General features: G+C 36.4%; 1 protein-coding gene across 2 annotated transcripts; it reads right to left on the bottom strand.

Annotated features, from left to right (window-relative positions):
* Positions 1 to 7,377: 7,377 nt before the first annotated feature.
* LOC113302302 lies at positions 7,378 to 14,221 on the bottom strand. 2 transcript variants are annotated; one of them, XM_026551211.1, is made up of 4 exons: positions 13,986 to 14,221; positions 12,704 to 13,136; positions 10,995 to 12,192; positions 7,378 to 10,560 (listed from the first exon to the last, which is right to left on the bottom strand). In XM_026551211.1, exons 2-4 carry the CDS (start codon positions 12,892 to 12,894, stop codon positions 7,753 to 7,755), a joined length of 4,197 nt encoding a protein of 1,398 aa, XP_026406996.1. In that variant the 5' UTR covers positions 12,895 to 13,136; positions 13,986 to 14,221; the 3' UTR covers positions 7,378 to 7,752. The 2 variants fall into 2 exon arrangements, with proteins under 2 accessions (XP_026406996.1, XP_026406995.1); XM_026551210.1 differs by lacking the exon at positions 13,986 to 14,221 and adding an exon at positions 13,828 to 13,979.
* Between the last annotated feature and the right edge of the window lie 235 nt (positions 14,222 to 14,456).

Raw genomic sequence — 14,456 nt, 5'->3', positions numbered from 1 at the left:
TTATACAGCTATAACATAAACCAAGTAAATAACATGTTAATAAGAAAAAAAAGACTCCGTATCATCGCAAATCACCTTTGGGCAGAAAATAAGACATACAATGAGTCCTAATAAGTTTAAGACTAAATTCTCATATGAAAAGAGTTCACACATATGAGACTTCATTCACATCAGATTTCATAAGCACAAAACACCTTTGGGCAAGTTTGATGTTTATAATTTCAGAATGAATCAAACACACTACCAAAGTCACATGTATTATCATAAAACACCTCCACATACTCTCAAAGCATCACTTTGGCAATAATCAAGTAATGAAAGCTACAAACTATTACAAGTTACAATTTTTTGATAACAGAAAAATTCAGACATGACACAGCAAAAGCTCCATGTTGAGAAGTTCATATCTACTGTAGATGTGAACATACCTTGATAGTGATACACAAACCTTCTACAACTGCTCCAATACTTGTTGTCCTGATTTTTCAGTCCCACCCCGTCAAGCATGAATTATTAAACCACCATATATGAGAAGAATTACAACCTTAAAAGAAAATAACCCAAAACTTTAACCTTACAATCACCGTAGCTGCTGAATATGTAATAACTAGGGGAAATATAAGTTGAATGTTGGCTCCTTAATGATCATCACTTTAACTTAAACATGATGATAATCAAACTTATGTCGAAGTCATAACTTAACACTAGTATTAGCATATTTACTCAACAACACACAAGAATAGTACCATATGTAGCAAGAACAATGTACATATAGTTCATGCTAATACAGGTTGAGAACAAGCAAATAGAAACACACAAGACAGTTGACCTTTCATGACTTATTATAAACTTCTATTTCCTCACGTTACTTCATGGTGGATGAAAACAAATTTTCTTTTAAAGAAAACTTGTGAGGCTAGAAGAGAGTCCTAGTCATGCTTGCCACATGTCCACTCCAATCTTTTGCATCATGAGTTGGATGACACCTCATGGATACATTGGACACCTCATATGACATGTCAAGCTAAAGGACACGTCATGCTTAGACTTAACCTTAAGCTAGTCTTTAATGCATGATTAATACCATAAACATGCCTTAATGCGGATTAAGACTAATCCGACTTAACATAGTATAAACAAAATTAGTTTAACTAAATGGAGATTTCTTGCATAAAACACATAAATGCCAACAAGTATCACCTATGAATCTAGAGATCAATTCTGGTCTCTCTTCAAACTCGTCGCCGTCGACATCTGATCTCAGTTTCAATGACCGTAACTACAACGTTGGTCCATATTAGAATTATATGAAACAATAAAATACTTCTACAAACTAAATATATAAAGATTTAAAATCATTTTGGAAAGTAAATGGCCCACCCACTACGGGCATATACTAAGGTTAGCAAATAAATTATAAGGTTTTCTGATAAGGGTGTCATGGATCACACCAAGTGGAAGACGTGTTCGAGGTCTCCTTTTACTCTATACGTATGCATGAGACACACTAGGGTTTGTATTGGCTCAACACGAGTCCGCAACTTCTCTTCTGCTCAGGTGTGTGTCACATTTCAGTACACTAACTCAACGATTGACAGTAATGGTTAGAGAATTTGATGATGCATCCTTGACGGAAAAATGTTTGTCTATATCTCTATTTGTTTCGAGACATTGTCTAAGAGATATGGTCCACACACTGAAATGTGTAACAGCCGGAAAATCCCCGATTTCTCATGATAACAAATGTGCACACATTTTTTGATGACTAGCCCTATATACAAATTTTCTTTTTAAATATGAAAAGTGCATCTCTTCTATTCAAGAATTGGGATCAATCGTTGAAATCAAACATCATTAGAAGCTTCCGCAGCCTTCAGAGTGAAGGTCAATGGAATAAAGATATTCTATTACAAGTCCAACACCTGTCGTAATTAAGATAGTCAGCCAATGCTCCAATATCTTCTTCTTCTTCATTCGTTTAAACCTCTAGGTGCAAGCTATTGTCACTTGGATATTGTCTTATATTAAAGAGACCATCAACATTCAGATCTTTATGGCTCGTGTGAAAAATATTCATCTCCATATCAACTTGAAATCCAACTCACGACGTGAATTTATAAGGGGATGACATGTCAAACGAGTTCTAATATATCAGGAAGAAGATAAAACAATATTTCATAATTACATAAGGATTAAAAGTGGGCATACGACTACTAGGAAAATAAGAACACTTTCATGGACCACTCTTGAACGAGACTCAGCTCTCGGCCTTATGAATGACACTTGGATCTATGTCTTAAAACGCGACTTGAGTCTAGGTTTCTATGAGTTCGACTTGAATGAATGTCACATGGGTGCCATCCAAACACATAGGTTGCTCACACACTCGCAGGAGATGTCTACAAGCTCAGTCTAGGTTTTAAGATGCGCACGAGCTCAACTGGAGGATCAATTTCCACATATAGCTTGATATGCAAAATAGGTTTTCAGACTAAGTGAAGAAATTTTCTGCCATATCCATGCAAAAACCGGCTCATACAAAGTCAATATATGTTAGTGGACTCATTCTACCTCGAATTCTTGTATTTAATACAAAGTAAATATATGCTAGTGGTTTAATATTGTGTGTGTTCAAACTAGACGAGGTCTCGACGTTTTTCTATAAGATTGTATTTTCTTCGTTAACAAAATATCTAGTGTTTTCATTTTCCGCATTATATCGTTTATATTTATAATTGAAATATCATAAGTAGTATGTTATTCAACCTAGATAGTTTCTAAGCTCAACTACAAAGAACCTACAAGACTTTTTCTTGTGAATCGTATATTGAGATATAGATTGCAAGACTTGGTCTTGTTGGAATCCGGTTCGTGCATGTAAAATTCAGACACATATATGTATACGAGGTTGACCTTATTTTACAATTAGGTACAAGTATCTTATTATGAAAAATCTATATATATTATAATTGTACAAGAGATTTGTCCATACAGGTTCACGAACGAAAAAGTAGATGGGGTACTTGGTACCTTCTCCTTTTTAGTGTGCATATGCTAAAAGATTTTTGAGAAAAAAAGGCAGGTGTTATTTTTGATAATGCAGTATTAATAAAAACAATGCAAGTAGTGACAAAGTCAGGAATCTTGTCATCGGAAGAAAAAATTATTTTAGTGTGAGCAATCAGACATAAATGGGCCTTGGAGCTTAAATTTTTAAAACTATTAGGCTTGGAAGTTAGCCCGCAGAATTGCAACAATTACCTATGGTATTTAACCATGAGGCGCGATATCTAGTAGCATGCTTATCCATTTGACACCGTACGTGATCATCAACCATAAACTTGAGTCAATTGGCCGTACTTTTTCCTTTTTCCTTGTAGGAAAAGGCAAAAGTTGTAGTAGACTACATAAGATAAGCACTTGTAATGCCTTGGCCCAAATCTAGGTTTGGCTTAGGGATATACTCCCTGCTAAACCTGGTTTGGTGCGCAGTGTTTGAAAAAAAGGAATCGAAAATACTTTTCATCCCCATTATTTCCCCGCACTCATTTCTCCATGATATGTCCTAGACATATTGGTCCATGGATTCAGACTAGGACTCACTGCGAGTAACTGAGCCAATTAGATAGTATAGTGACTTTTTGTTTATAGTCATTATTCATTTATTTGAATTATTTTTCTCCAATGGTCAATTTTTGGACCGCCAAGCTACACTACTAAGCGTTATTTTCGAGACTTAAACTTCTACATAGTAAGAGTCTATAGACCCTATACTGCCTAAATCCTTGACAATATTATGCAGTCGAATTTAAAAATCATAAATTCCTAACTAATCGTGAAAAAACATGGCGAAAACCGCCAGTCTCACATAACTTAACATGGTGAGGCCCAAAAAGGGGACCCCTGCTAGCTTCCAGGGGCGTGGGTCCCTCGCTCACTGAGACAAGCGGTTTTTACCGTCTTTTTTTCCACGGTTCGTGCAGAAGCACTTTAAAAATTATCCAAAGCACGAACATACATCTACTATGATAACACATCTAGAAAAAACCTATGGACCACAGAATAATTAGAAACTACTCCCTCCGTACCACGTATATATGGAGGGACCAATTCTCTTAGATTAAGAAACCTTTTCTGATTTCAAAAATATCCATGTTTTTTCCTGTTTTGCCCTTAATTGTATTTCCAATGCTAGAGACATGTACTCAATTGTGATGATTCCCAAACAAATAAATAAGGATAGTAGAAGTAAAATATGGTTTTGAAATTTGCACTCCACCTATATAGTAGTACAAGGAAAAATAAAAATTCCGTGTATATAATAGGTATGGAGGGAGTACAAAATAGGGGCTGGTTTCCACATGGTCCACTAAATAGTTAGTTAACCCGAGAAAATTAACTTCATCTACACTTCTATCTGGGGCGCATCTTTCTCGATACTGACAAGTTTTACACAGTTCACTAAACATGCCATGCGTTTCTTAATGTCGAAATTATCAATACAGAGTGTTGTATATATTAGCGAGAATGTTTCTAAGACTAAGTTCTATGGGCTAAATTGAGCTGCTAGATTGACAGTTAAGTGTTGCAAATAAAAAAAAAGAAATGTGGTCTAAAAGTTAACACTAAATCTCTCTCCTAACAGCTAAATATTGATGCTTTTCTTGACAAAGCCAGTTTAATAATTATACTCGTTATCTTGATGCTTTTCTTGTTTATGTGATCGTATTTAAAATATCTAAAATTCTAAACAGGCCGAGTAATCATACATCATAAAAACATTCTAAATAGACCGAGTAATCAGACACCATAAAAACATAGGAGTCCCATCAGTTCACCGTTCACCCCAAAAGGTTAACAACTCGCAAAATCATCCTTGTTTAGGGGTATTCAAATTCTCAATCCGAACACTCTTACGTGAGAGTCCGTTTTCGAAGAATTATCCTCTGCTTCGTTAATCGTTTTTGAACATTATACCAACTTTTAATAGTTCAAGCAAATAGTGGTACATGTGTTGTTATGGATATCTTTGCGGATTAAAAATATCACAAAATTGGTTAAAACGACCAAAATTAATAATTTTTGGATGAAAAAGACATGTAAGATTTGATACTGTTTAAATGGATAAAAATGTAAAAATAGCCAGGATGTAAACAGTTTCATCCTACCCATTTTTAAAATTATTTTTAATTTACATCAGGATGAATCCAGTTTCGTTCTTGTTATTTTCTTTGTGTCCATTTTACCCATACTAATTTTTACTCGTCCATTAGAATCGTGTTTTTAAAAAATTTGTACAAATAACCCATTTTTCATAAAAATATACGTAAGCTAATCCACAAATCACTAAATAAAAGCCCGGTATTATTCATTTGATGATCTGAAAGAAGTAACCTGTTTACGGTAAGTGATGATGAGTTTTTGTTTCTGCCGACCAAATACTGTATGTTCTATGATTTCAAAATATATATTGTACATGTAAAAATTTGTACAGAATGAAGAAAATAAAATAGAAAATCAACCTTTTGACTGCCAATACGGAGCTTTATTAACGGCTACATTTCACGTCTTGCTCTCCTAGTTAGTAAGTTCGCGAATGATTCGCGAATCATTCGCGAATTTTTACGTATCACGAATTTTACCGTCTTATTCGCGAACGTTTGCAACTCCGAACCCAAGTCACGTATTATGTGGCATTCCCGGATTATTCGCGAATCGTTCACGAATTTTACGTATCCCGAATGATACGTCCGCTTAATTCTCCATAAATTCTTTAGCTTTTACGTTTTCAAAGATCCTATTTTTTGGGCTTTACTGCCTCCCGAGCATACACGACCCAATATTAGACGTGTTGTAATTTTTATGAAACAAAAATGACTGAAGAGATTTGAAGGTGAAGGTGAGAGATATCTCAAACTCACTAACCAAGCATCTAAACCACCATATGACGTCCTCTTGGATGACTAATGTTGTTTATATAATTAATATGTTCATATTAAGTTTATTTTTTCTTTAAATAACTCACACATATGCATAAAATTGGTCTATGACCTTATAAATACAAATTATTTGTTATATATAGATACCGAATTTTCAGAGCCGAACTTACATTTATAAATCGAATTATACACGTACATATGCCGTTCCGAATTTCTGACGAATTACGTCCCGTTGATCGAATTTTGGACCGAATCTGAATTTTACAAAACCGTATAATACTCGTACGTTTGCCGTTCCGTACGTTTGTCGAATCCCGAATTGCTAACTAGGCTTGCTCTGTCCCCCAAATACTGGTGGTCCTTCGAAAACCTAACAGTACAAACGCACTTGTCCCTTTGCTCGAAGAAAATAAATATTAAAGTACAAAGCACTTATTATAACTAAGCTTCTAACCGTTGGATTATCTTCGAGATCTCTAGAATGATGGGCATATATAAATCTCAAAATTAGCTTATAATATAACGATGGCGAAAGAACTTGTGGAGTATAAGCAATTCATCATACGAATTTATTTAAAGGTATGGATGGATATTTCTTAGTCTAATGAACTGAGCCAAAAGTTATCTTTGGTTAGTCTCGGCAAACAATGGTTTAATGATATCCACGCGTGGCCACTATAATCAAAACAAAGATGAGAGCGATGAATAATTTGTTATAATATATGCTAAATGTAATGTTAACATCATTACATGATCAATTTGCTGAATACTTTCGCAATAAAATAATGAAAAGAAACAACAATATCATCTTTGTTTCAACTGATTTCGACATGCTGCTATATATAGTATTAATTTTGAAACGAAGCAACTGATCTAAAAACCAACTTTGTATATAAAACAATAGAAATATTGATAAGTGTAGGTTCTGATTTTATCAGTGCTTTGATTTGAATAAAAACCTTACTAAATTCTTAAGTTTTCATTAATATGTTATTTTAATGCACTAACGAAGATTTTACTTAATTTATGCATGCATGCATGCATATGGAGTTGGCAAGCAAACTTAATTAAACACTGAACCTTACAAGCAAGTGCATATATAACCGCATGATGATGGGATTAAGCTTTTGATTCTTTCACATAACCCCTAGCTAACTCAAACAACAAACACACTAACCAGTGATTCCATGTTAGGGCATTGGGTATCCACCAAAGTTAAGAATGGACAGACACCGACGATATTTAAGCTTGATGAGAGCGAGAGTATCCCCAAAACCCACATGACACACCATTACTGGCTGTCAAAGTTGAACACCAGGCTCCACCATTATTAGGAGATCACCTCGGTCCTCAAAGAGATTAATAATTCAGATGGTATGAGGATCCCATCAAAAAATGTTGACAGAGAACGTATTGACAACTGCATGCAAATGTGCAATATTACCAAGATTAAACATCTTTTCATTTATGAAAGCTTTGGGATTCTTACACTGCTGATGAGAAAGTATCCATGACTATTTTATATCTCTATCTATCTATCACTCATCATTATTCACCATTTCATTGGTTTGCATAAACATAATTCTCCGATACGAAAGCCTCTGTGAAGCTGCAGTTATGCAGACTAAGAAAGCTATTCAAATCCGTCTCTCAACTCTTTGTTTAATCTAAATCTAAATAAATTACATGCTCAAGTTGAAAAATCTCATCATCCATCTCCCTTGAGGACTTTAGGGAATAACCCCTGCCGGTACCGGCTTCATTCTGTGCTCATGAAGAAAGCTAACTCAGACTTGCAGTCTATCTCGATTTTTTAATGACCGAATACTGGACCTAAAGAACTGTGCAAGCCTACCCCTGAACCTCTGGAGTTGCTATTCTCTACCTGAGGTTTTGCTGGATTGTCCATAGCACCTGCTGCCCAAAGCATGGGGTATGTTCCAACGGATGCTTCCCTCGGTGAAAAATGATTCACTGACTGGTATCGATATAACGGATTCCCCTGTCTCGAATTAGGATCCTGGTTGGGAATACCCATGGCTGCTGGAGAGTACTGCTGCCTAGATTCGCCTGTGAATTCCCTTCCTAATTTGGCATCTTCATTGTCAGGAGAATCATCGATGACTATCACGTCACGGTTAAAACTGGTAGCAACGTAAGCAGAATTTAAGTTATGTTGTGGAGCAGCAGTACCTCTTTCGTCATTGTATCTGAAATGAGAATTTGATCTGCCAACAAAATTCTTCTGAAGATTAGAACTCTGCGTGTGATCCATTACACCTTTTGGGGACTGATGCGGCAAGAAGGATCCAGTTAAACCTCCCACATAGTGATTATTAACATAATGATTCTCTGCTAGAGGTTGTGAATTCCTATGGCTAGAATGACTACGATTTCGTGAACTTTCACAAAGATTGACATCAACACGATCCATGGCTTCATCTCGGCGACATTTGTTGAAGATGACAGAACCATTGGAAGTCATATGATAAAAAGAACTGAAGTCCTCATCAGTTGTTGTCATATTGCCTGTAGGAAAACCACGTTGTGTCGAATAATTTGAATCTGGTGCAGTAGTTTTGAGTTGGGATGATGAATCATCTTCCTTACTTACCACCATTAAGTTCTTACCCATCAATCTCAGCACAGGATTTGAGGGGGACTGGGTATGATGATGAGACTGAGACGATGAATTGGTGAAACTGAACTCATGATGGCTAGGGAACTTCGATGCAGCATCTCGATATGTCCTCAAAGAAACAGAATCCCTATACGAATCCAACATGGGATGCGTATTCTCATTGAACTTCGAACTCGAGCAATTGCTGTAAGAAGCAAACCCCAACTCAGGCCTGCTTTTTGGGTTGTAATTCATCTGTGATCCAACGGAAGGAGAAACGGATGGCCCCATGTGGTGTTGTCGAGGGAGTGGAGCTTGATATGTTATAGAATCATCCCAAGGGATTCTCTCCTTCTTTGAGCAACAACATGGTGATTGATCATCTGAGAATTTCAGAGATTCCGCCACCATGGATTTTTTAGTATCTTTCCGGCTCAGCATACCCAAATTTCTCTGTGCATTTACCATGTTTGGTGAACATGAAAATGGGTTAACATCTCTTATCATTGGAGGCTTGGTATTGTTACCATTTGATGAGAGATTGTTTACAAGCTTTTCAAGAACAGACGGAGATCCGACAACTGGATTTGGTTCCGCACAATCTGAATCCGAGATTGTATGTGTATGCAAGTGAGAGATTGTAGAGGTTGCAGAAACAGGAGATCCTGAAGAATCTCTATCGAGTAACACAGATCGATCTTGAGAAGATGGTAACCTGTTTGACGTTAATGAAGAACTATCAACATGAACATCTGAATTAATATCTTCCCCCGGACTCGGCAAGAAGAACCCTGGTGGTCCTGGTATAGATATCTGCTCACTCCCACATTCTGTGTGTTCATTTTCTACAAAAGAGTTCCCCCGATCAACCTTGTAAAAATCCACATTTGGTGCCATATAAGTTCTTTGAGTTACATCTATCACATTTCTGGAATAACTTAAGCCTTGTTGACCATCACAAACAGTTTGTTCAGAAGAAAGTCCCCAAGCTTCACTTCCACATGATTGGTAACAGTTGGATCTAGCATTTGGAGGCAGATGCTCCATAGTAGCATCCTTCCCACTAAAAGAAGTTTCTTCAGCAGCAAATTCCATGTCATTCAATTTTTCCGGGAAAAAACCAGTCCTAAAATGAACTTCAACATGAGAAGACACAGTTGGAGCTTTGGGTTCCGACTCCAAACCTCCCAAAACTTTGGTCTTCTTCCTTCCAGATTTTTCTGATTCTTGTTGAGATACCGCTACATCACTGATGCACATATCTATTTCTTCACTCCTTGCAAATTTGTTTGGTCTATTAGATTCATGACCCCCTCGGATTTGATCTAGGCTTCGACGGTTGTTTTCCGAAGAATCATCCATCCGACTGTATTGCCCATTCACATCCGACCAAACAGTTTTAACCTGCTCCCTTGTCTTCGTTGTGGATCTATGCATGCGAGACTTTTTCCAGATACAGCTTTTCTCCCCTTCATAAGGTTTTGACTTAGAAAAAGATGGTTCAACTGAGGGGTATACAGCCTTCCTCTTGGGCAAACTGGCAGACGTTTCAGCAATGGCTACACTTTGGACCTCTACTCTCTTGCTCCTTGGAGAAGTAACGAGATTTTTGGAAGTCCTTGACAATTTCAGAGTACATCCATGTGTATAAGAAGTGATACCCTCATTCAAGCAGTTAAAACGATTTACAGTGGCTTTTGGAGACCCAGCCACCTCTTTGTCAAATTTTGGAGTAGGAGGATTTTGGAGTATCTCCTCAGGAGAGTTGCTGACATTTGACTGAATATTCTCAACTAATGGGTTTCGTGTCAGTGATATATATCTTAATCCTCGACAAGCATCTTTTCCATCTAACTTCGTAGACAAACCAGTCCTTTTAGAGCATACCCATTGCTTTAACTCAACAACGGAACTGTCACGAGCCTTTGGAAGTTCTGGCATAGGGTCCTCCTCAAAATTAACGTTCATGCCATCTTTCTCATCCCCAGTGCCACGAATCAGCTGCAAACAAATGAAAACATTATAGATTAGATCACTTAAAAATTGCAATGCATGCAGAACACATTTCATTCGACTGTGAACTTGGAAGTTTACAGGTAACATGAAAGGAACATAGCTTTCAATAACTAGCGAAAAGGAAAAAATAAAATTAACAGAAAAAATGATACTAACATGAAAATATTGCTAATTAAGGGAACAAAAAGAGAGAAAAGAGAGAAAGATGAAGAGAGGCAGTGAAGTAACTGTGGGAAAATGAAAACAAAAATGCCTGACCTAATTTTCAAGACTTGGAGTTATAAATCCATGAAAAAGACTGTACACAAGTCTTTTTTTTACAAGTAAAACCTTATCATCAAGAACCCTGTTAGAGAAGAGGAGATACCTCTCCTTATAATCAACAAAAGGAGAGGCAGAAGGTAAGTAGAGAAACATACCTCGGTTCGACTGAGAGAGCATGTCTTTTTGTTTTGAGGCTTGAATTTCAGATGTTTACCATCTTTTGATCCAACACATTTAACCTTTCCGACCAAACCCATATTCTTTTCTTTGCTCTCATTTAATGGCCTCTTTCCTTTGGAATCCTCACCTGATCTCGGAACTGGTACCTCATCAAGTTTTGATAGGATTAGAATTTTTCTACCATTCGAGTCTAAATATACTGCACTTTCATCACCGATATCCTCGGGATATGTTTGGGAGAGCCTTCGCCTTTTGCCTTCAGTACAAACCTCAGCATCTGGTGTAGGAGTCTTCGACTCTACAGCCCAATTTGAACCGTTTCTCCTATCGAGGACTTCAAGAGTGGATCGTATGGCAGTTTTGTAGATATCCACCATCAACCTCTTCTTCACCAGCTTTATTTTATGTTTGCTTGGCGTAATATTCACATCTAACTTGGACGATGTCGATCCCACTGCTAGGCACTGGTCAATGTGAGCATTCAAAGTGGTGTTCGAGGTAGACAAGAATGTCTTACAAACAGGGCAGACTTTGGAAGCCATAGATTCAGATATGATCGCTGTGTTTGACACGGTATCTTCTGTACGACTGGGATTAGATACTACACCCGATTTCTCAACTACTTTACACTTCTTAGAAGTTGGTTCAATGACCTTTCTGCTCTTCTTTGATGCTACTGGAACTTGATGTTCTTTCGAGGCTTTTGAAGAAGTGGTTGCTACTTCTCTGGAACAAGCAGCGAGTCTACTTACAGAAAGTCTCTCCTTTTTAGATAGAGGATTAGTAATTATTGTCGGTACAGTTTCTTCGTCAATCTCATGCAAACCTGGACACAAATCTTTGCCGGTAGGTCCCGATGTTAACTTCTTCGGTTCTTGCAACAGAGTTCGTGTTTGATCTGAAAATCTCAAAACAGACTGATGATTGCGTTCGCAAGACTTGAACTTTTTATGAAGGGATTCTTCATCTAAAATAACGTTCTCTTCATCCTTTCTGAGCGAATTAACTTCAACTAAACTTTGGTTACGAAGACAAAGGTTTCTTACTGAATCAGGAGGTTCGAAAGGTGGTAATGGATCTCTAACTCCATGCTTTAAACAAATATCTAGATACTGTTGAGGGAAAGGCCAGCTCTTCTCAATACCTTTTCGTCTAGCTGTAAACACATAATCTCTGCAAGAACACAAACCCAAAGGTCAAAGTTAAGTACTACATTATTGCAAAGTAACACAACATTCTTCACCTCAATCTATTATCATATGCTAATTCTAAGAGAAGAAAGAAGGTACAACCCATTAATCAGATCAACAAATACATAGTGAAACAGTAGACAAGTTCTCAAATTTTGGTAGAAGATTTCAGGTAAACTCATCCAGGTAGAAGAAGAACCATGGAAGAGACATGAAATGACAGAAAACTAGATTAAATGAGAAACCAAAGAATTTTGTTAAGATCAAATTAGACCTGAAGGTGTTAGATTAGTTGTTAATATGGGGTGAGTAGAACATTGATTGGTGTAGTAGATTCAAACCCATCAAAAAAGAGAAAAGATAAATTTTTGGAACTATTCAATGGTTCATAAAATCAAACACCTCTAGATTGGTTGAAACAAAATCTTGCAGATGTAATCCACTTCCTTTTAGAGAAGAAGAAAAAGAGAATTGATGATCAAAGGTGGTTTTACCTTAAAGAGAAGGTGGGAAGGTGATGGTGATTATCATAATCAGTAAGGCCTGACTGTGACAGATCTGTATGATCTTGTTGTTGTTGTTCCAAAGTAACTGTATCAGTTGTACCCCTTTCATGATTTTTCAGTCCTGAAATCTTGTGAGAAGAACATGAGAGATCTGGATTGTTATTTTCAATGGATAACATCTGAAGATGAACAACTTATTATCTCCTCTTGTGCTGTTTCTACAACAGTACACAAGATAGAGCTTTCCTCCTTATTACAACTATTCTTATTATACTTAGTTTTCAGCATAACATAAGCTCTTCCAAAAATAAATCACCACTAGATTCCACTTCTTTTCAATTATCTATATATGACCCTTTTATATATTCCGATCTTCATCCACTACACTTCATTATCGTCATCTATCTCTTTCATTTATTACCTGCAAAATATCAATGAAATCACAAGTTTTTTAGAAGACCCATATAAAATAAACGTTATTTTATGTGAAGAAGATGAGTGAAGTTAGTAGTACTAGTAATTATGAGTGGAAGAAAAACAAACAAAATCTTATGAAAAGAAGAGGATATCAAAAGGTCATTTCATGTGAGGATAACACCAGATGAAAAGCATTAAAAACTGTGAGGAAAGATCTCAAAATCATATGGTAGTAGTAGTTTCATAATCGAAATCCCATTTCATAGATATGGTAGTACTATTTCATGTAGAAGAGAATCATAGATTCAAAATCACTAGTGAGAGTATAGATAGAACGGCCAACAGAAGTGTTGATAAAATTAAGAAAGAAATTCATGAGATGGGTAGAGAGTAACGGTAGATATGATTGAAGAGAAGAAATCAAAGTGAAAAAAAACTAACCTATATAGGATCAGATACAAGATCAGTAACCACAGGGAAAGATAGAAAACAGCACATGAAATCACATACAGTTCAGTAGAGAATCAGCTAAACCAGAGTAAAGAAAGTTGAGTTTTTCAAAAGAAATGAGACCATCAACAAATCTTTTAAAAAACCAAATCCAGAAGAGAATTTGAGGTAAAGAAGAGAGAAATCAATCTAAGATCTTAAAGAAAAGAAGGGATACATAACATGAAATCATACAAATTGCAAACCTTTGTTCAAGTTTTGGTGCCCTCATGGGTTTGACAGAGAAAATCCATGAAAATTTAGAAGTTTGAGACGTAAATAGTGAGGAGAGGACAAAGAAGAGATGAAGAAGAAAAGAGAAGAGGAGAGAGAGAGAAGAGAAGAAACAGCACCACCCACTCACACATCAAAGGAGGTATCAGGTTCTCCACCAAAAGCAGATTTTAATTTGTACAATTAAGCAAGCATTAACCCTGACTAGCCATCATGACCATCGACCATACACATACATACATACATACAACCTCCTTCCTTGAGAGTTCAGCAGTTTCAGTTCAGACGATAGCTAGATTAGAAAGAGAAAGAACTTAATGAAGGGTTTTTTCCCTTTTCTTAATTAGTTTTATAAGATCTGCCCGATCCTCTACACACTCAATCAATTCTCTCTTCTCTGGCTATTTTTTTTCTTATTTTTTTTTGTCATTTTTTTCCACTTTTTTATGAGTTGTTTTGAGTTTGACAGAATTTTCTTTCATTCTTTTCTATTTATGTTATGTTATGCTTTATATGTGTATGATAATACATGCATGCATGTGATATCATAGAGATTGATAAGATATTTAATCACGGCAGCCCCTGACTTTACTTATTCGAA

Source organism: Papaver somniferum, chromosome 8 (assembly GCF_003573695.1).
Source record: "Papaver somniferum cultivar HN1 chromosome 8, ASM357369v1, whole genome shotgun sequence".
Classification (NCBI taxonomy): Eukaryota; Viridiplantae; Streptophyta; class Magnoliopsida; order Ranunculales; family Papaveraceae; genus Papaver; species Papaver somniferum.
Note: the sequence above shows the minus strand (reverse complement) of the source record. Positions and strands in the feature narration are given on the sequence as shown.